A 24,468-nucleotide genomic window follows, 5' to 3' on the forward strand; every position below is an offset into this window, starting at 1 on the left:
ACTGATCCGAGTGCAGCGGCTCCACAAAGCCATCTGGCTATCATCACCACAGCATCTGCTGAAGGAGGAAGCACAAGGTCCCTGTGTCCACCATATACCACTGAGCTGCATACCTATAACCTGCTAGAACAGAGGCTGAGCTGCAGAACTATAGTAACCTGCTAGGACTAGGGATGCACCGATCCAACTTTTTCAGTCCCGATACCGATACCGGGTACCGATCCGATACCCATTGTTCAATTAATAAACTGTATGTCTCTGTGTGGAAGAGACTGGGATCATTCTTTTGTGCAAGGCAACATCAGGCTTGACTTAAAGGACGACTCCACTTTTTTTGGAAATTAGCTTATTTAACATCTTCCCTGGAGTTAGACAAGAAGATGCATACCTTTTTTGTCTCTGTGCGTGCATTTTAGCTTTGGGAATAGACGCTCCGTTAGCATAGCTTAGCTTCATCACTGGAAGTGGGGGAGGACAGTAGCCTTACAGTGCCTTACAGTGTATTGCAAGGTCTGACATTGACCAAACTTGATATGCATGACCTTGGTGGGCTCTAGGTCAACTCCTGAAAAGGGGGTCAATGTCAGACCTTGCAATCAAAAGTTAGGGGGCGCACTGAAATTATGGCAAGGGTTATTAGCCCCCTAACTTTGATTGCAAAGTCTGACATTGACCCCCTTTTCAGGAGTTGACCTAGAGCCCACCAAGGTCATGCATATCAAGTTTGGTCAATGTCAGACCTTGCAATACACTGTAAGGCACTGTAAGGCTACTGTCCTCCCCCACTTCCAGTGATGAAGCTAAGCTATGCTAACGGAGCGTCTATTCCCAAAGCTAAAATGCACGCACAGAGACAAAAAAGGTATGCATCTTCTTGTCTAACTCCAGGGAAGATGTTAAATAAGCTAATTTCCAAAAAAAGTGGAGTCGTCCTTTAAAACATTACTTTCCTAACTTAGTGAAACAAAATGTAACAAATTAACACAGATATAAATGTACTGAATTGTTATTTATTATTTTATTTATTATTATATTATTATTAGTGCTGTCAATCGATTAAAATATTTAATCGCGATTAATCGCAAATTAATCGAATTTTCTTATTTATTTTTTATCTACCTTAAACGGATCTTTTTCAAGTTCCAAGTTTTAATACTCTTATCAACATGAGAGTCAACAAATGCTTGCTTTATGCAGCCATTTAACACAAAAGGATGACCCTCATGCATTGCAAATTTGCATCAAATTCAAAACAGAGTGATGCACAAAATAACTTAATAAAATAATAATTTAAAACAATGAATAAAGTGTGCATGAAATAATAGGGGAAAGAAAACGTTAGGAACTTGTTACATTCACCCACACAAGGGCTGAGTAATCACCCCCCCTCTCTCTCTCACACACACTTTGATTGAGTGAGTGCAGAATGGGTACAGTACAGTACAGTACAGCTCAATACAATTGTTAAGGGGATGCAGACCAGAGAAAGACTTTCGTCTTGTTTACATCAGGGTCCCCCATTTTCAATTCATCAGGACATATATGACATACATGACATACAGATAGACAGTACTGCTACATCTATACATTTATGACTAGGGTTGGGCATCGTTTGGATTTGAACGATTCCGGTTCCGATTCCGATTCTCCATATCGATTCCTGTTCTGAACGATTCTCGATTCCGATTCTTTGAGGTGCAGGTCACAGCTTATTTCGCAGGAGAATCTTTTTTTTTTTTTTTTTAATTTAAAAAATGTTCATACTATTCACATTTGCAGTTGACTTGATACAGTTTAATTTGGTTGCTGTACTGTAACTAGGGTATTAATTAACAAAGTAAAAAAAAATTATAATAATAAAAAATTAAGAATCGAAATGCAGATATGTTACTTACTTCCGGTTCCAGAACCGGAAGTTAGGAACCGGTTCCTAATTAGAACCGGTTTTCAGTGCCCAACCCTATTTATGACATACGAGATTTGCAAATACAGTACTGTTTGTGATACAAAAAGAGTCCAGAAAAGGGAGTATATACATTTGACGTAGAAACTGTACATTGGAGGAGGTTGGGTGGGGTTGTGTGGGGGGGGTTGGATAGGGAGGGGTTGGGGGGGGAAACACTGTACATTGGGATATTGACACCCATACTAGGTAATTTACATTGGGGGGGGGGGGGGGGGACACTGTACAAACAAGCAAAACTGTACATTGGAATATTGACAAAACCATACTAGGTAAATTACTGTACATTGGAGGGGGTTGGGTTATGACATTTACAGGGGCCAGTTTCGAAATTGCAGTCTCCCGTAGGTGTTCCTTGAGAGTGGTTTTGAAAGTGGGTAGTGATTCACATTCCTTTACAGCTTTACAGATACACACTCCCAGCTCTCTTTCTCTCTTGCCCCTTCCTCATCTCTCTCACCCCCCTCTCCCTCTCTATATCTCACACACACACACACACACACACACACACACACACACACACACACACACACACACACACACACACACACACACACTTCAGAAACAAACATAGTATCAATGAGAGCATCAATAATACACCTGAGTGAAGTCTAGTAAAAAATAAAGTTAAAAAAATAAAGTTAAAAAAATAAAATTCTTAAAAGTTAATCGTGAGTTAAAAAAAATAGTGGCGTTAATAGAATCGGGCGATAACGCGTTAATACCGCGTTAACTTTGACAGCCTTATTATTATATATATATATATATATATATATATATATATATATATATATATATATATATATATATATATATATATATATATATATATATACTTTTTTTATCCGATATATATTTTTTTTCGATACCCGATCCAGCTATTTTAGTCATATCAGGGCCGATATCCGATATCAATATCGGATCGGTGCATCCCTAGCTAGGACAGAAGCTGCAAAACTATAGTGACCTGCTAGAACAGAGGCTGAGCTGCAGAACTATAGTGACCTGCTAGAACAAAGGCTGAGCTGCAGAACTATAGTGACCTGCTAGAACAGAGGCTGAGCTGCAGAACAGGAACTATAGTGACCTGCTAGAACAGAAGCTGAGCTGCAGAACTATAGTGACCTGCTAGAACAGAAGCTGAGCTGCAGAACTATAGTGACCTGCTAGAACAGAAGCTGAGCTGCAGAACTATAGTGACCTGCTAGAACAGAAGCTGAGCTGCAGAACTATAGTGACCTGCTAGAACAGAGGCTGAGCTGCAAAACTATAGTGACCTGCTAGAACAGAGGCTGAGCTGCAGAACTATAGTGACCTGCTAGAACAGAAGCTGAGCTGCAGAACTATAGTGACCTGCTAGAACAGAAGCTGAGCTGCAGAACTATAGTGACCTGCTAGAACAGAAGCTGAGCTGCAGAACTATAGTGACCTGCTAGAACAGAGGTTGAGCTGCAGAACAGGAACTATAGTAACCTGCTAGGACAGAAGCTGTGAAATGACTAACTGGCAGCGGTGGGACCAGGAAACAATGACTAATGCATTGTGTGGGAGGCTGAAACGCGATAACATCAATCTTCTCTATCCGGTGCACTCTACACCAAATCCCTCTGCATGGTTTGAGCAAATTCACAACATTTTGTTGCATTAAAAATGACATTGTGTTATACTGTGTGTAGGGTCTGCCACAGTTAAGGAGAAGTGTCTCAGTTAAGCGTTGCCCTCATCTCGTTTGTGGTACATATTGGATTATACAAGTTTACGCACCGTCGGGAAGAATTTGTATTCGAACCAGGATGAAATCTGGCTCCAATTGTAACCAAATGAGACTAGAGGCTTTTCAGGGCTACATTTGCGATCACGTCGAATTACACGCCGTCTCGCCCCAGAGACAGTGCAGTGGTTAAGACCTCCGTCTCTGAGACAACATGTTCTTCCGCCCGCCTGGGGTTGCATTCCCGCCAGAACCGTCTCTCTCCTATGTGTCCTACTGTCTCCTTCTCAGTATTCCTTCTGTCTCAATGAAAGAAAGAAAAGAGAGTAAATAAATAAAAAACGTGATACATACATACTGGACTATCTGCATGTTCATCATCACAGAGAGATGATCTGCGTGTTTGTTTGGATCTCGGCTCGACAGGCGAAGGTCTTCCTTCATTGACTAGACAGCTGTTGTTATCTACTCTGACTGGTTCCTCAGGGATTACAGAGGAGGTTGATGACTCAAAACAAAGCCAGAGCAAACAAGGGGACAGCTGAACTCTTATCGTGGGAATTAATTCAATCAATTATTTGTTGCGGCTTTTGGATCCGTGCATGTTACCTCGCCTACTAGCGCCCTGGCCCTGTAAACGCTGACAACTAACATAACACACACACACACATGCACACACACACAAACACACACTCACACAAACACACACACACACACACACACACACAATGGCTTGGAGTCTTTAGTATATGTTTATATTTAAAAGACAAAATATTCAAAAAGCAGTCATTAAAGGATCATTCACATGTCATATGTCTTCCCTGTGCCCCGGGACGCCGCTCTCTCCTAAAGCTAGAAATCAGAGAGAGACCCCTCCAATCTGTGATGTCACTGGGATGTAAAATCTGGGGCTGCTCCATAAACAATGAATGGGTCTCTCTGACTTTATGAGGCCATAACATGTTTGTGTGAGCTCTTACACCCAAATTAGGTTTTAACTCTGGTTCGGACCTCCTAGCAATGCTAGAATATAAACCCCACATGGATGTAAGAGCTCACGCAAACATAAATTCAGAGCCCCGATCATTGTCAACGGAGTAGCCGTAGATTTGACATCCCGGTGACATCACCGATCGGTGGGTTCTCTCTCTGATGTCTAGGAGGGAGCGGTGCGCGTCGCTCACAGATACTGACCGGTCTGTCCCCGGGGCAACGGGAACAACAACACATGTGAATTCTTAAAACGGGTCGCATTCCTCTTTAATCTGAGCGACACGCACTTCTCAAGATACCGATTCCCGCCGGCGCTGGCGAGTTCGACATCACCGCGCGGCCTACATTACGAGGGGCTAGGAAGCGCAGTCGCACACACACAATCCAAAACAACACCAAGGCACGGGTCCATTTGACCACCGCGCTCGTGTTGTAACTGTGCCACAGAAGACCCCGTTGTTAGGTTATGGCATAATAAGACTCTCTTTGTTGCCGGATGTGGGGGGAAAAAACAGCCAATAGATTCTAAAAAAAGCACAGGAAGGAAGCTGGGGGTGGGGTGGCAGCGAGGAGCAACGGGGGTGTGGTGGTGGAGGGGGGCTGTGTGGGAGCGAGAAAGGAATGTTCTTCTCGTCTTTCTCTCACTCCCTCGCTTTATCACACACATACACACACACACACTACATAATAATAACCCATTACTACTTGCGTTATCGTACACACACTACACAATAATAATATAACCCATTACCACTTTGAACCATGAGAAGAATGCAACATTAGACTCATTCCCTCTAAGTGGGAGGATCGGAAAATGAGCCTTACTTAATGACCTTGCGCCATCTTCTCTATTAGTACAGGAGTCCTCCCCCCAGAAGGAATGAAACCTCTGTTGCATTGGCTAGAATAATACTGTCACTGGACTATACATAATAGAGAGATGTGTACAGTGTTCTAAAAGATAACACTCTAGTGGGCTCTATGTCAATCATGTGTGAGACAGAAATAGACGCGGTTCGTGTACAGCTGATGTTTACCCATTATTATGCGTGTGTGACTTAATCAATTAGTCCAAAAGAGCAACTGAGCTAGCGGGGCCTCATTGATCATAGTCGTCCTCTTGTCTGTTAAAGGGATCGTTCACCTACTTTAAGACGCCTGTCTGTCATTTTAGGTATATCTAAGAAGCACTTGCGCCAGTGTTTTAGCTTTTGAGATGCGCAAAGTGGAAATTGTTGAATGAGTCAATGTCTCTGAAAAACAAACAAACAAACAACAACAACAACAACAACAACAACAACAAAACAACAACAACAACAACAACAACAACAACAACAACAACAACAACAACAACAACAACAACACATGTCTGAGTCCGTCTATAGAGTTAACAGTGTTGTCTAACAGTCAGGAAGCTTGGAAGCTCAGGAAGTTGTTTGGAAGCTGTGGCACTACATGAGACATGTAACGGAACCCCATTAACGTCTACTAGCAGCTAACCAACGCTAACAATATCTGCTGCCAATATCTCAACAACAAAAACACTGATGCAAGTGCTTATTAGACAGACTGAAATAACTCCCAGTTCATGTTAATTAGACAGGCTTCTTAAAGTTGTTATATGACCAGGAGCAACTCTCTCAAAGATAGAAACCAGATAGGTAAGACTCAAACGTGATGTCATCAGTATAAAAGGCAAGATTTGCTCCATTAGACAATGAATGAGGCACTGGTTTTGCTTTATTCTACAGTAGTGCTCTCAGTACTGAAACAGAAAACGCACCCCTATAGCCTCAGAACAGCGGGTGCTCTCAGTGTCACCTTCACCCAATGCTCTATGGAGCAGCTCCTGACGTAATGCCTGATGATGACATCACAAGTTTGAATCTTAACACTCAGCTTTTGGAGTTGTTCACATTCACTAATATTGTTTGAACTGTCTTTAGACCATAGGAAATAACACATGTGCAAGGTGGAGAGTGTCTGTGTGTCTGTAGGCAAGGTGGAGAGTGTCTGTGTGTCTGTAGGCAAGGTGGAGAGTGTCTGTAGGCAAGGTGGAGAGTGTCTGTAGGCAAGGTGGAGAGTGTCTGTAGGCAAGGTGGAGAGTGTCTGTAGGCAAGGTGGAGAGTGTCTGTGTGTCTGTAGGCAAGGTGGAGAGTGTCTGTGTGTCTGTAGGCAAGGTGGCGAGCGTCTGTGTGTCTGTAGGCAAGGTGGAGAGTGTCTGTGTGTCTGTAGGCAAGGTGGAGAGTGTCTGTGTGTCTGTAGGCAAGGTGGAGAGTGTCTGTGTGTGTCTGTAGGCAAGGTGGAGAGTGAGCAGGCGCCAGAGCATAGCTCAGCACGGAGCCAGCACCGTGACACCTCACCACAGCAGAGCACTAAGACAAACATTCCAGCTGCCACTTCGCAGCCCCCATTGGCAGAAGCCGGGGCAGAGAAACAAGAGCATCTGTGTTCCACTAGGAGCCCGTATCTGATGCAGTTGGGCAGAGGAAGGCCTTGTCTGGTGCGCTGAAACATTAAGATGTTGATATTAATAATGGAGTGGTTGTTGTTGGACAGGGGTTTCGTCAGCCATGGTTTCTGCGACTGTTTTGTTCTCCCCCAGTTGGATAATGCAATAAGGGAGATGACGATGACAACAACAACAACAACAACAACAGCAGCAGCCGCAACAACATTAGAATAATGCAAAACAGGGGCGCTCCAGTAGCACACCACATAGCGCGCTGAGTCGCGAAAGCCGTCGTCCCGGGTTTGTTTACCAGTCCCGGTGGCGTGAATACTTTCGGCAGCCCACTTGTCCTTCCGCGTTGCTCTGATTGGCCGAGCGTGCGCATGTGCATGAGCCGCGACAAGCTCCTCAGAAAGGCAGGAATACTAAGCTCCCCTTACCGCAATTTATAAAAATGGAAGTATTGATTTTGCCGTAACGAATCATTAAAAAAATATACCGTTAACTGGAATATGTAGTGCCTTTACACATATGTTGGATTATGTAATTGGTTTGTCATGACAAACCAATAAAAAATCGCGAATTAACCGGTGGCTACAACAACACACAGTATATAAAGTACTTCTATATTCTATTCTACTGAGTCAGGTGTTTGGGTGCATCAATTAATATTACGTAGATAAGGTAAGAACAACAACAATGCACAATGGTATCGATGGCCCCAGCGTTCATTGTAAACAATGATGTATGTAGTTACTGTGTGTTGTTGTAGCCGCCGGTTAATTCGCGATTTTTTATTGGTTTGTAATGACAAACCAATTACATAATCCAACATATGTGTAAAGAAACAACATATTCCAGTTAACGGTATATTTTTTTAATGATTCGTTACGGCGTAATCAATACTTCCATTTGTATAAATTGCGTTCGGGACCTCCATGTTTTGGGGGTATTCATCAGAAAAATCGGATCCGGGATTCGGCTCCCATCAGTCGGGCAAGAACTGCGGGTTTTCAGCCTCTCTCCTCTCTCCTGGAGCTTAAGCGGAGTTTAGTATTCCTGCCTGGCTGAGGAGCCCGTTGCGGCTCATGCGCATGCGCGCGCTCGGCCAATCAGAACAATGCGGAAGGACAAGTGGGCTGACGAAAGTATTCACGCGTCCCGGTGACCATTTGCCGCATGTCTTCTCTACCTCTCCTCCCGTTCTCCCTCTCTCCCTCTATCGGTCCTCCGTGGCCAGAAAAAGCTGAAAATGCTATAAATAAAAGTAAAAAAAACAAAATAATAACAATAACAACAGCAGCCACCGCAGCAGCAGCAACAACAATAAAGTAATGCTGATCATGTAGTCCCTGACGTTAACCTCTTAACAAAGTGTCAACATGAACGCGAACATGAAACCATATGAACTACGCACGGTTTGTCTCTTTCACATGTCAGATATTTAAAACTATGGGTGGGAATCGCCAGAGACCTCACGATACGATACTATCGAGATACTTGCGTCACGATACGATAGTATCGCGATACTAAATATATTGCGATATGGTGAGTATTGCGGAATTTTTTATTTTTTATTTTATTAATTACCTTTTTTCAACTGCAAAGTAAAACTTTGTCAACATGTTTTATCTAATAAAATAAAGTTCAGTCTGTTCATCTCACTTCAATAATTTTTATTGCAGAACATGGTATTTTCTCAAGCAGACAGATGTAAACACTGTAATCTGTGTTGCATGTACCTGACAAACTGAACTGTTTGTATTACAGTCATAGTCCAACTTAACTGAATGCACATGTGTGTGTGTGGACTGTACTATTACAGGTATTGAAATGAACAATGCAACTTCCTTATACAAAAAGAAAAATTATAATTTTTTTTATGAATAATTAAATATCGATACTCGGCGTCCCTGTATCGATACAGTATCGCCACGCAAAGTATCGCGATACTACTACGTATCGATTTTTTCCCCCACCCCTATTTAAAATATACACAAACTGGGAATTTGCAACTGGGAATGCAAATGGAGTTGAACTATGACTCCCTATAGCAGAGAAGAAGAGAAGAGAAGAGAAGAGAAGAGAAGAGAAGAGAAGAGAAGAGAAGAGAAGAGAAGAGAAGAGAAGAGAAGAGAAGAGAAGAGAAGAGGAAAGGGGGAAAGTGAGTTCTTGTGCCTCCTCTCAGTGCTCCGCTCGTCTGGAGCCTGGGAACTTCGGCAGCTTGGCCAGTCTCTGAGAAATATCCTGAGCTGTAATGTAAACATGTCTGAACTCTGATCTAGCCCCCCCCCCCCCCCTCATTCCCCCTCCCCGCCCCCTAAAATCTAACCCGCCATTCTGGCAAGGGGTTTGCCAGTGACATCAGGAGCCCACTTTCTCATTTCCTGAGCAGGGTAATGACCCCTGGGAGAGTGATGCATTTGAAGTCCTGGACATCAAGCTGCTTTACTCCGGACCACGTTGTCTCCTCAGTGAAAGAAGAGCCACAGCTGATGGCTGATAGCATTTTCCACCTAAAGACTACAATGTTTTTGTCAAATAAATGGATCTTCTTTTTTTGTCTGTCACGAGCCTACAGCCATGTAAGAGGGTAGCTATAGCTATCAATCTAGGGGGGATTTGAGGAAGTTGGGAAGTTAGTGAAATTTTTGTGTAGCGAATAAGCCACCACTACGTAAATGTCCTCCCGCGCACACACACACACACACATACACATACATATACACATACACATACACACACACATACACATACACATACACATACACATACACATACACATACACATACACATACACATACACATACACATACACATACATATACACATACACATACACATACACATACATATACACATACACATACACATACACATACACATACACATACACATACACATACATATACACATACACATACACATACACCACATACACATACACATACACATACACACACACACACAGCACTCCAGTGTCAACCGTGCAAGAGTTAGATCATCAGATGTGTTTCGACAGTTACAACAGCAGCTCCGACAAGTCCGGGGGAAACACACTCACGTATCAGGTGGCTGATTGGCAGATAAGCGTGAGAACAGTTACGGGCGAATCCTTGTTCTCCCAGCGTCTCTCGCACAACTGTCAACGCTCTGCGACAACAAAAACACACGCACCGTTTGTCAACCCTGATGTAATCTGAAATGAATATCGTTCGTTCACTCTCTCTCTCGAAAGAAAGAAAGAAAGAAAGAAAGAAAGAAAGAAAGAAAGAAAGAAAGAAAGAAAGAAAGAAAGAAAGAAAGAAAGAAAGAAAGATTGACTGAGCCGGTTTATCTTTTTCTTTAAGGGAGTGGTCTTGTTTGTGTAAACAGAAACGACAGAAGAGTGTCGCCGGCGTTTGAGGTTTGCATGCTGTTTATCCTCACAATCCACCGTCCGTCCATGCTCCTACACATAACACCTGAACATGCAAGTTCCCACAAGGGTCCGGTTACACCATGGCCAACAAAGCACAACACTTGTGGAAAGATACTCAAAGCCCCCCCCCCCCCCCCCCCCCCCACCCACCTCTCCCTCTCTCTCTCTCTCTCCTTACACACAAACCTGCCCTCTCTTCAATTAAGTCAAGCAGGAAAAACCTGACAAAGCTCAAAGAGCTCTCTCAGCTGAGGAAATCACATCAGGCATGAATGGATACCCCCTACAAACCTAGCTCGAAAGAGACAACACAAATGTGCTTCATTCTCACTACATTATTACCACACACACACATTTTTTTCCTTCTCCTGTCCAAGTTTCAGACGATCGAAAGCTGTGCTTCTCCAGTCTAGAATTAATTGTCGAGATGTAGCTACCAGCAGCACATGCATCGGATTCCTTTCCCTGCAACTAGATCAACTCTTTGCTGACTGTGTGAGGTCTATAACGGAGCAGATTGCTTTTCCCTATGTCTCGGGGGACAACTCTTAACAAGGTGTTGGCTACCAGGTGAAGCAAGCTAGAAACACGAATCAACGACAAAGGTGCCCGGCGGGGCTTCTCTAAACTAAACCCCTTTGGAATGGTGGTATTTTGAACCGGTGAGATTAAGGTTGGGTACCGAGAACCATGGCCCCCGGTTCTGACGTGGTCGATACTAGCCGGACTGAATCGTGTGTGGCACCAAAATGAAGCACAGAGATCATGAGGATTCTCATGTTGGATCTGAGAGGCTGGTCCCACCTGGAAGCCGTGTGGTGCAGCCATGTTGGATCTGAGAGGCTGGTCCCACCTGTAAGCCGTGTGGTGCAGCCATGTTGGATCTGAGAGGCTGGTCCCACCTGTAAGCCGTGTGGTGCAGCCATGTTGGATCTGAGAGGCTGGTCCCACCTGTAAGCTGTGTGGTGCAGCCATGTTGGATCTGAGAGGCTGGTCCCACCTGTAAGCTGTGTGGTGCAGCCATGTTGGATCTGAGAGGCTGGTCCCACCTGTAAGCTGTGTGGTGCAGCCATGTTGGATCTGAGAGGCTGGTCCCACCTGTAAGCCGTGTGGTGCAGCCATGTTGGATCTGAGAGGCTGGTCCCACCTGTAAGCCGTGTGGTGCAGCCATGTTGGATCTGAGAGGCTGGTCCCACCTGTAAGCCGTGTGGTGCAGCCATGTTGGATCTGAGAGGCTGGTCCCACCTGTAAGCCGTGTGGTGCAGCCATGTTGGATCTGAGAGGCTGGTCCCACCTGTAAGCCGTGGGGTGCAGCCATGTTGGATCTGAGAGGCTGGTCCCACCTGTAAGCTGTGTGGTGCAGCCATGTTGGATCTGAGAGGCTGGTCCCACCTGGTCGCAGGTTTTCAGAGGCAGGTCAGAGGGAACAGAGCTAAAGATGTAAGTAACTACCATTCTCTGATAATTCACATTAATAAAAACGTGAGTCAAAGTGAGACGTTTGGTTGAATGAAATACAATGAATTAAGAGTGATTCATATTCAAGACATGAAACATTCACACATCCCAAAACACTGGGATTTGCAGTTGAAAGCCATGTGTCAACATGCAGTGTTTCCCCTAGGATTTTTTTCAGGGGGGGTGGTAGGCCCCCCAAAACTACTAGTGTTGTCGTGGGGCGTGCCGTGCGCGTGCCGCGGATACGTGGTGTCAACAGTGTTGTCAAAGACGCGCGCAGTAAAGTTTAAATATCAACATTATCTGGCCATCCTCAGTAAATATCAAACTTTCCAAAGACCAGAGTTGAGACGGGCACGCGTGCGCACACACACACAGAAAGGGGGAATGGCTTATATGAACTATCCAGTTCATATATCAACTTATACTATCCAGTTAGTTTTTATATAATTGAGCTAGCTCGCCAACGTTACTGTGATTAAAGCTAACTTAAAAAATATATATATTTAAAGAACAATTACATTTTTTTTCTTTTTTTTTATAATTTTTTTTTTTTATAATTTATTCAGGGGGGGCGGGGGGTCCCGCCCCCCCGTCAAGGCAATGGTAGGGGAAACACTGACATGGGACCTAGAGTTGCCACGACTTTCAAAATGCACTTTTGCATTGTTACAGTGCAATCATTACTTTTACATATTGCGTCTTGCGCTATACTTTATTCCATCCGATAAGAATTAAAGAACACCCTTCACACAGAACAACAGAATAGAGGGGACATGGCGGCAGACAGCCTGGTTTTCATTATCGCGCAAAATGCAAATGAGCTTACAGATTCAACACAGAGACCTTCGATGCCAGAGAAGAGATGTTGCAAGGTTGCTGCTGATTGGGTACTTTCCGCATTCATTTAACAGGGAACACTGAGGCTAAATGTGCGCTCTGCTGGAAGTCCCAGACCACAGTCAAGGACAGTTACCAGATGTCTACGTTTGAGAGAGAAGGTCTTAAAGCAGGTCTGCCGTTCAATTAGGACTGGGGTGAAAACGACAAGATCCAGAGGACTGCACAGCAGTACAGCCAAGACACAGCAGTACAGCCAAGACACAGCAGTACCGGTCCACATGGAGCAGTACAGCCAAGACACAGCAGTACCGGTCCACATGGAGCAGTACAGCCAAGACACAGCAGTACAGCCAAGACACAGCAGTACAGCCAAGACACAGCAGTACCGGTCCACATGAAGCAGTACAGTACAGCCTAGACACAGCAGTACCGGTCCACATGGAGCAGTACAGTACAGCCTAGACACAGCAGTGTCGGTCCACATGGAGCAGTACAGTACAGCCTAGACACAGCAGTACCGGTCCACATGCAGCAGTACAGCCAAGACACAGCACTGGTCCACAAGGAGCAGCGCAAGGCTGTGTTTCTCCAAGCATGTACCCACTTACAGTATATTGTCTTATCCCACCAAGACCGAGGATGAGACAGATCTACTAGATGGCTTCAGCAGCACTCTTCAAAGCTTCCAGCGTTCCCATAGGTTGCTGAATAAAACATAAGACGTGTGCGGCAGGCTACGCGGTGTGTGTGCGGTGTATGCGTTTGGGGGGGGGGCTTAGAAAGACACCACTGTTACAGATACAACGGATCATCCAAGAGGGCCTTTGATACCGTGCATGTCTCCCTCGCTACCCCAGATGGATGTCTGGGTACTTCTGTCTGCCTCGATTCATATCCGTGTCTTCTTTTGTTTTCTAAGTATTATGCCTCTGTGTTCCTATTTGAAGCATAGTGGGTTTTTTTCTCTTTTAGTTCGCATAGCAAAATAAAGGTGTGTTCATTTCGGGGAGCTGATGCAAATCTCACCAGGCACTGAAACATTGTCCCAGATTCAGATTCAAGGAATGCTATTTCCAACACACTGGCTCCCCTATACTGCATGAAAACCATGTTTCAACATACTGGCACCCCTATACTGCATGAAAACCATGTGTCAACACACTGGCACCCCTATACTGCATGAAAACCACGTTTCAACACACTGGCACCCCTATACTGCATGAAAACCACGTTTCAACACACTGGCACCCCTATACTGCATGAAAACCACGTTTCAACACACTGGCACCCCTATACTGCATGAAAACCATGTGACAACACACTGGCACCCCTATACTGCATGAAAACCACGTTTCAACACACTGGCACCCCTATACTGCATGAAAACCATGTGACAACACACTGGCACCCCTATACTGCATGAAAACCATGTGACAACACACTGGCTCCCCTATACTGCATGAAAACCACGTTTCAACACACTGGCTCCCCTATACTGCATGAAAACCACGTGTCAACACACTGGCACCCCTATACTGCATGAAAACCACGTGTCAACACACTGGCACTCCTATACTGCATGAAAACCACGTTTCAACACACTGGCACCTAGGGCTGGGCAATTAATCGGAAAAAAATTGCGATCTTGATTCATAGACCTATGCAATCTCATTTCTAAATTACGATGATATTTTTTTTTTACATTTTTTTTTAATTATTATTATAATTTGTTTTACTTTTTTAATGATTTTATTGAAAAAATAAGAAGCGTGAGAGAAGCGTGATCTCAATTCTTAGAAAGAAAAATCATGATTCACATTTTAGCAATAATTGCCCAGCCCTACTGGCACCCCTATACTGCATGAAAACCACGTGTCAACACACTGGCTCCCCTATACTGCATGAAAACCATGTGTCAACACACTGGCACCCCTATACTGCATGAAAACCACGTTTCAACACACTGGCACCCCTATACTGCATGAAAACCACGTTTCAACACACTGGCACCCCTATACTGCATGAAAACCACGTTTCAACACACTGGCACCCCTATACTGCATGAAAACCACGTTTCAACACACTGGCACCTAGGGCTGGGCAATTAATCGGAAAAAAAATCACGATCTTGATTCATAGACCTATGCAATCTCATTTCTAAGTTATGATGATTTTTTTTGTATTAAATCTTTTTTTAATTATTATTATTATTTTTTTTTTCTTTACTTTTTTAATGATTTTATTGAAAAAAATAAGAAGCGTGAGAGAAGCGTGATCTCAATTCTTAGAGAGAAAAATCGTGATTCACATTTTAGCAAGAATTGCCCAGCCCTACTGGCACCCCTATACTGCATGAAAACCACGTGTCAACACACTGGCACCCCTATACTGCATGAAAACCATGTGTCAACACAGTGGCTCCCCTATACCGCACGAAAACGACGTTTCAACACACTGGCACCCCTACACCCCTATACTACACAGAAACCACATTCCAACACACTGGCTCCCCTATACTGCATGAAAACCACACTTTGTGCACTTTCCGTTATTCCTAACAAATTATCCAGTGTTTATGAACAGCTTTATCTCAAGGATCTTGTAGGTAAAACATATACGGTCATCCTATTCCCCATGTTGAAATTAGCTTAGACTCTCTACAACATACGTCACCTAAAACAGATTTGAATCCAAACGGTCTGGAAGTGTGTACTGTGTGTGTGTATGAGGGGGAGGGACACGACATATTTTCTGTTGTCTTATCAGTTGGTTAAAAAACAAATCCTCATGTTGAGTGAATGTGGTGTTGACATTCAGCACTAAATCCGGCCTGACAGAGCCGCTAAACAATAGGGATGTGTATGATCAAACAGATCAGGCCTCGAGGGTGCACAAGAGAGGAAGACCACTGGTATTCAGATGAATGACGCCGTTGACGTGATGGACGTTTTACATCAAGGGGAAGAGAACCACGGAGGCCTGCTTGGGACAAAAGAGACAAGGAGGCCTTTTCTAGCGCATAACTCTGCCGTTATTGGATGTTCATATCACATACCTTTACAGAGTCTATTTTCAACTGACGCGCATCAAGGACATTGGACTTAAATAGTCTGCAAAGCGGGATTCTTATTGGATTATACGTCTATGAGGTCAGATAATATAGCCTATATTTAGAGCTGCAGCTGGTAAGGTTTTAACTAAGCATCGGAATATATCTCAAACGGGTTATTGTGACGTGAGAGAGGGCTCGCTCTGTGAAAGAGCATCATCATCATCACCATGATCATCATCATTATCATGATAGAAAACTGCTTCACACAGCACTAAGAAAATCCAGTCTAGATAAGACAGAAGAATTAAGCTTGAACACTAATACAATATCCCTCACCCGGAGGGGTGGACCTAGCTAATGTGTAGCGGGGTCGTATAGAACGCATGTCATGGTAAAAACCAGGCTCGTTGTGGAATACGGTATGTCATTTAGCCAGCGAGTGATCTATTTGAGGCTAGTTGAGCAGGCGTTTGGTTCATTCAAGACCATAGAGGCAGAAGTATGACCCTTAGCCCCGACTGACTCTGTTGTTGAAACAGTGGGAATGTTGCTCCTTATTTCACAAGCGTTAGTTGGAAAGAAAAGACATCCAATAGTCTTTTGTGGAGAAAAGAACACATTATAAAAGATGATACAACACCATTTATATAGGGTGTTACATCGAATATACTATACAAAGAGAACTGGGTTGACTGTTACTAGTGATGCACCAATGTGAAAATTGTGGCCGATACCGATAACTGATATTAATATTGCTGTTCTGGCCGATACCGATATTTACCGATGTCGATATCTCTGTATAGAAAACACTTTTTTATGATAATCAAATAAAGAGCTATTTTCCAAAATGCATATTTTCTTTACTTTTGTAACTTATTTTCAGAAATCACTGATATTTATCTATTTAAGACCAAAACATGTAAAAAAAAATAAAAAAAAAATATATATATATATATATATATTATTATTATAATTTTTTAAAATATTGGCCATATCTTGATATCGGACCGATACCCATGTGTAAAAAAAAATCCATATCGGCGGCCGATATATTGCGCATCACTAACTGTTACCATACCTTGCAATCAGCATTAATCCCTAATGCAACACGATTAACAGATGATGTCTTCTTTCCATGTCACAGTATCTTACTCAGAACATAGTGAGACATGCGGCACCTTGCTGTTCCAGTCTGCACTGTGAGGCGGGTCTAATCACATCAGACTTACAGTGTGTGGTCATGTCACACGTAGACAGCAGCCAACGCACGTTCAGTAGCTTACAGTAGCATCCACCCATAAGGGTTTGTAAAAGGCTGATACAGAGATGTTTGGTTTGAAGCTACCGATTACCAAAATAAAATAACCAAAAGGACAGAGATTACTGCCTTTAAATGAAGAATCAATCGATTTTTTTTTTCAATTACAATTATTACAATGTACTACACAGATTATAAAGATACAAGTGCACAATTTTTAAAGGCACTCGTATCTTCTGTCTACTCTACATTGAATAGAATATATAACAAACAACAGGAAAATAAACATTGGTCCATCGGACCGAGCGACTCTGAGCAGAATGTCCTGTGAACACCTCCTGGAGTTATCCATGACGATGTGGTAAAAGGCACAATACTGTCCTGATATACAGCATCTCTGCAAGCCAATCCACCAGTCTAACCCTAGTTTCTAGAGCACTTTAAATTAGTCCAGGAGGAATTTGGGCATTCAGCCTAACCATAGGCCAACTACCCTTAAAAAAAAAAGAAGAAAAAGAAAAAGCTAAACTTTTCCATGACAACATGGAAGTGATTTGTGGGAGGAACATCCCTGGGCCGGCCGGGCAGGTCTCCGTGTCTCACCGTGGGTGGCCCCCGAGGACCTGGGCTAATTGTTCCGTATCAGAGCAGAGCAGAGCAAGGCCGGGATCAGACCACCTCCGGCTTTGATTCAGGCGGCTCCAGAGGCAAACAGGGAACACCAGGAAACACTTACATAACCACCACCCCCCCCCCCCCCTCCACCTCCCCCACCTCTTCCTCCGCTCCACAACTCGTTTGATATACCTGACCGCGAGAGGTACAGCGGCAATATATTTTATGACTTTGGGTTTTAGAAAAGCTGTCGATACTCAATGGCCACACAGCTGCAGTTTGCTTCCCCGGGAAAGACACCACAATGGTATTCATGAAGTGGCCCCACTGTCTGACGATGAAGGATGTTCAGAGACAAAAAACGCTCTCTTGGTGTAGACACCCTGCTGTGTATACAGTAACTGGATAATAAGCCATGAGCTATGGGTGCTACTGCTGTTGACTCCACGGGTGGATCGTAAACGAGCAAACAGAGAAAGGCACACGGATCAGCGGCACACCCCACCGCTCCCTGCTAGGAGACGAGCCTGACTCTGGGCCCACAGTTCCCAGATCTGTCACTGGAGCGAGATTAGGAAATAACATAATCCACCCAATACACAGCGCAGTTAATCACCAGCCATCCCCTCTCCACTATTGCATTTTCAAGGCCTGTTTGACTGAAAGTAAACACTGCCAGGAAATGTATTCAATGGCTCCAAACATTTATATGGGGGCCTTGTGCTTCAAACCGTTTCATGGCTGTCACATCTTTCAAGAAGGTGCTTAGTGAGTAATTTGTTAAACCACGGATAATAAGGCATGACACTGCGTGGCATGCAACAGGCTGCAGGACCGCATCCCTGGCTGTTTGTTCAACTTACTTTCTGTGGTCAGTATAATATAGAGTCAAGGCGAGGTGGTTGCTCACCAGGCAGGCCCTGATCCGATAGAACTGAATGTCTCTACCGTATCGCGTTTGTGATTTATTTTGTGCATATTAATGCATATATTGATGGAGACCTGGAAGGGTAAAGCGGTTGAAAAACTGCATGTAAAATAAATAAATTAAATCAAATCTGAATACTTCCAGTTCACACACAATAATAGTCCCCCCCCCCCCTGAATCGTTGCATACATCTGTCCTTCATCATCTTTCTGGTGTGTGTGGTGCACACCGGACGTACGCTCGTGCTCGTCCCCCCCATGGATCCCAGTGTGTGCACAGTGAACAGAGACACTGGGCTATTTTGCTTAATTCCAAACCATCACGAGGAGTGAAAAAAAAGGAAAGAAAAGTGCTAACCTCAGGACTGACACAACGTGCTCACTAGGACTCCATTTCCTGCTTGTCATCTCGCTGCGTTCAGCACTTTTATGTAGAACAGACTGAGTCCTCCAGAGTCAAATGAACTCCAGCGAAAATGAAACAGCGGCACAATAATTACATTCACTGACCTCCTTTAAACGAGTCAATCTGATGCGCAAACGTCGCCGGCTCTCGTCTCTTGACACGCTCCTAATTGCACCGTGTCAACAGCGAAACAGACGTTCATGGAGGGCTAAGCTACACGGAGCATATTAACACTAGAATGACCGGAATTCCATAATTACCAGACAGGCCATGGCACGTCATTCTGGCTGCTCACAGATTACTGGCATTATCATTTTCCATAATGAATACAAATCTAAAAATGAATGGATTTGTTAGGATAGGTTATAAGAAATGTGAGGACAACTGTACAATTCGTTGTATTGTTTATTAATTCATTTAGAATAACACAAGCTGTTTACAGTAAAAGGAAATAGAAATTTGCTATCATGTGCTAAAAATTTACTGATTTGTAAAACAATTGTTAGGAGATTTTCTATTATAGGCTACTATAGGCTACTACAGTACATATTATACTATCTACTATTTATAATACCAACAACACTTGATCTACTTTTGTACCAAGAAATACCTTCTGGATGAAGGTTTATCTCCTGTCCAATTTAAGGTGCTGTTGATATAGGCTGTAATATACTGTAATCTGTAAAAAATCTTTAGTACCAACAATATCTTTGGTGGGACAGGAGATAAACTTTGAAGTAATCTTTCTCTGTTTTACAACTTACTGTTGCCTTTGTAGAGCAGCGTAAACGGCCTATTGAGATGGTTCAGTTAGCTAATATGTAGCTGTTTGATGTTTTAGGCTAGAAAGCTTCCTTTCTCCCTTGGCTTTTAGCAACGGTTTTAACTGACACACCATCTTAAACCTATGGGGTCAGAATGACCTCTTTGGCCTTTCGAGGTAGAAATACTCTGAACTCTTTTAGTGTTTTGTAAATTTAATCTTAAAAAAAACAGACGTCAGACTAAAACATACACATATCAAGGACCTGTAGCCACGTGGCTTTTATTTCAACAGAGCTATTAAGTTTCTAAAACAGTCAAAATGACCGCCCTGGCCTTTCAAGTCTATAAGCTGGAAATAAAAGGTTGTTTTGATTTGTAGTCTACAGGTGAGTCTCTCTCTACAAGTCTTAAAAAGTGTTGCCATATAGCGCAGGTGTTTTCCATAAACACATACAGATGTGTTAGAAAATTACACATCCTGGGTCAAAACTGTGTTGTTACTACTAACACAATGTTTTACAAGATCTTTTTTCCAACACGTCTTTCCGACAGCTCTCGAAACCAGTGGTTCTCTATGTGGGATCCGGGGACCCCCAGGGGTCCTCGAGGAGGTTCCCGGGGCGTCCCCAGAATAACAGCGAATAGGCTAGTTTAATTTCACTAGATGTTAGCCCAATGAGAGAACATTTAAAGGTCCCGTCCACTTAGAAATGTGTTTTTTCTACAGTTAACTCCTCTTGGAGTCATGACTTTGACTATACGATTGTTTATTTGTGCAGAACTGGTCACCAGAGCACCCTTTTCAAAATGTTTCACTGGAATCTGAGCCGCCTGTGTGATGTAAATAATCCTGGGAACCTATCATGGTGGCTATTGACCAGCTGGCCACACTGTGATCCAGGAAATGCTAATGTAAAACTTGTATTATAAGCTGATACATCTAGTGATCTATGCGCAAATCTCTTAGTTATTCAAGGTTGCGCGTTGCAAGGAGTTTTTTCCCTTGTGTAACATCACATGAAGACTCGTTTAAAGACACAGTTTCTCAATAAAGGCTGTCTTATTTCACAGTTTGTGTGTCAGTAGGCCCATCAGAGACCCAAATGTATGTGAACAAACATTGAAAAAGTTGAGTTTCTCACAACACGGGACTTTTAAATACACCATGTTGTCTACTTATGATCAGGGTAAAACACTGATCAGTGCCTTTTGTTTTAAGCACTTACTAGTGGAGAAAAACTAAAACGCATGATGATGTTTATTTTTCCAAAAAGTGTCTGAGGCAAACCTAAAGCAAAAACATGTGGGAGCTTCGCCCTTTTGACATTGCACTGAAACATTGCACTGAAACATTGTACTGAAACATTCCATGGGAAAAACGTTTCATAGCCTCTAGCCTGGATCTCCCGCTCCCCGGTGCCCAATGAAAGACGGCAACAAAATAAAAAAGAATCTCACATCTCACTGCCTGTGTGCCCTCAACAGACGCCAATGCGAGGAGTCAGTAATCCCTGGCACACAAAGGAAAGGATCCTGTTTGTCTTCTTCTTCTTCTCCATTTCCCTGCCTAAATGTTACTGTAGCAGCAGCGCTGTATTGATGAATGGACAGCGTGCACACTATCCCTTACCAGAAAGTATCGTGGTAGTTTTATGGCATTGTCAGGTTTCCCATGGTACCATCTTAGCCCTTTCACAACCACACTACAGGAGGTTAACCTTTCGCTACCACACTACAGACAGTTACCCATCTGTAGTGTGGTAGTGAAAGGGTTAACCGTCTGTGGTGTGGTTGTGAAAGGGTTAACCCTTTGTCGCATGGCAGTGAAAGTGTCACAGTGAAAGGGTTAACCCTTTGGTAGTGAAAGGGTTAAGTATGTCGATCGCCACGGTTACAGTCATGGCAGGAGTCGTGGATCGTCACTAGGGCTGGGTATTGTTTAAACATTTTCAATACTATACTTGTTTCTGATAATAACTTTACTTTGCCGCGTTACGTGCGCTGCGTGCGCCAAATCAAAGGCGGTGTTAAATTTTGGATGATTTTAGATTGTGGTTGGAACAGAACACTTGTTAAATCTTGGAACAAACTGAGCTTATTGGCTCACTGACACTGGTGAGATTAACTACTACTGTGGGTATCAACACCACAGCATTTTCTCGATATTCAATAGCATTGAATGCTGAAGCAATTCAATCGATATATCATAAAAGTATCGAATTTCGATTACCCAGCGCCAATCGCCATGGTAGCACCTTTGTACTTAATGATACCATATAATCCAATTTAAACCATGATACCAATAGTACATAGCGTAGTGTTTTGGTCATCACCACTGCTATTACTAGTGACCAAAACATTAGAGATGCCATGATACTTTCCAATCCATCTGTTTACTTAGAGGAAAAACCCTGAAAGAAAGGGAGTTTGGATGGTGGAGCTTGAGTGTACTTTTGGATAATATTCCATTTTTATGCATTCTAGACTAGTGATGATCAAATGAGCGCTCTGTAATCGTACCCTACAGGCCCGACAACAGAAGAGGAATCTTGACAAGTAACGCTCCCTTGGGAATGATTTTCTTTTTCATGTGGCACAAAGAAGAATTAAAAAAGCTGCACTGCGAGAATGAAGCCGTGCCTGGCTGGACAGAGTGCATACTGGAGAGGCCAACCAGGCCATAATGCTCCTTTATCCTTTGATGTGAGTTTCTGAATGAGCATCTCTGTGTGACCTAATGACCTGGAAACATTTCCTGTGATGGTTTGGCACAGGCAGACAGTGACAAGTCTTTGCGGTTACACAATGAGGTTCCTACGGGTTTATTCCGCCTTGTGTTCAAACGTTCATATTATGGCCTGCTATTGTATACAGCCTACAATTTAGGCCTACAGTTGGTTGAGCTATGCTACAGTACAGGTTAACTATGTGTAGGCCTAGTGTCAACACTAACAAAAAGCAGGTCACATCATCATATAGCCATCATCATGATCACCACCACTATCATCATCATCATCATCATCATCATCATCATCATCATCACCACCACCACCACTATCATCATCACCACCACCACCACTATCATCATCACCACCACCACCACCACTATCATCATCATCATCATCATCATCATCATCATCATCATCATCACCACCACCACCACTATCATCATCACCACCACCACTATCATCATCACCACCACCACCACCACCACCACCACTATCATCATCATCATCATCATCACCACTATCATCATCACCACCACCACTATCATCATCACCACCACCACCACCACCACTATCATCATCATCATCATCACCACCACCACCACTATCATCATCACCACCACCATAATATCATCATCATCATCATCATCATCATCATCATCATCATCATCACCACCATCATCATTAATCTCTTTCACTCTTTCACAACCACCACCATCAAAAACTTACAACAGCGCGTGTGGAAATCTTCTGTTCTCCCTCAGAGGTTTGGCCTTTCTGTTCTCCATTGGTCCTGTTGTTGTACTCTGAGGGTTGCTGCTGTGTCGAGCCTCGGTTGCCTTTGGTTTTCCTGTTCCCGGGTCCTTGGTGAACTATGTTCAGGAGGTGCAGCGTACTCTCGTGCTCCCGGTCCGAGGTCTCCGCCTGACCTCTCTGGTAGCGGTTCTCACAGGTGGAGTGATGCCGCCGACACAGCTCTATGCGGGCACGTAGACGCTCCACGATCGCACTGTGGAACTGCTGCGGGACAGCGGCGGCGGACCCCCGGGAGGCGAGTGGCCCGGTGACCCCACCCGGCATGGATCCTATGATGCCGACACCTAACATTGTTGGTACAAACCCCTCTGCTGCGGATTGTGCCGGAGTCGCTTCTCCCTGCATGCCCACTGGCCCCTGACTAGTGGCCCCCGAGAAGTTTACAAAGAAAGGTCCGCTGGGCTTGTTGCGGCGGGGGACCAAAGTACGGACATGGAGGGGGGGGGGATCTATGGACTATGAGTCCACATGAAAAAAATAAAATCACAAAAATGTACGTGACAAAAGGTGTCACCTGCGTCTTCGGCGATTTGAATAAGATAAATATGTATTTCATGCGCAAACATAAAACGCACGGATTCGCAGCGCGAATAAACTACGCAACCACCTCTTTTCACACATAAATCGTGTTCGATATGAATCCTGAGGCTATTTCAAAATCATACGCAGAACTTATCTGTCGCGAATGGATTCAATAGTAGCCTATACTACTGGCACGGTGTCATCCTATAATGGATCACAAAACGTGCCACACTTTACTTAATAGTAGCCGAGCCTAAAAAAGGAGCAGACTACCAACAGTAAAAATCAAAGTAGGCAAATCATCACCAGAACAAGAGATGCTAGGACACAAATCCTACTAAACTTCAGCACTCACGGCATATTTTTTTTGTTCTAAGTCCGGTTTTCTCTCTCCATCCACACGTCGGAGACATCTGGTTGCAAATCACCAAAAATGCACCCGAAACGCAAGGAACCGTTCCATAAACCGATTGCGATCTGTCTCAAGTATTCCATTGACAATCATTTGTCCGAGTGGTGCGCCGAGGCAATTGCGGGAG

At 43.7% G+C, this 24,468-nt stretch overlaps 1 protein-coding gene across 1 annotated transcript in view; it reads right to left on the reverse strand.

The window, feature by feature from the left end:
- The window catches only part of maml2 (mastermind like transcriptional coactivator 2), a 68,385-nt gene extending 43,917 nt beyond the window's left edge, over nt 1-24,468 (reverse strand). The window contains exon 1 of the mRNA XM_084312547.1: nt 23,321-24,468. Coding sequence (XP_084168673.1) covers nt 23,321-23,752 — 432 coding nt within the window. The 5' untranslated portion in view covers nt 23,753-24,468. The remainder of the gene's footprint in view (nt 1-23,320) is intronic.

This window comes from Notolepis coatsorum, assembly GCF_963971535.1.
Source record: "Notolepis coatsorum genome assembly, chromosome: 1".
NCBI classification, from domain to species: domain Eukaryota; kingdom Metazoa; phylum Chordata; class Actinopteri; order Aulopiformes; family Paralepididae; genus Notolepis; species Notolepis coatsorum.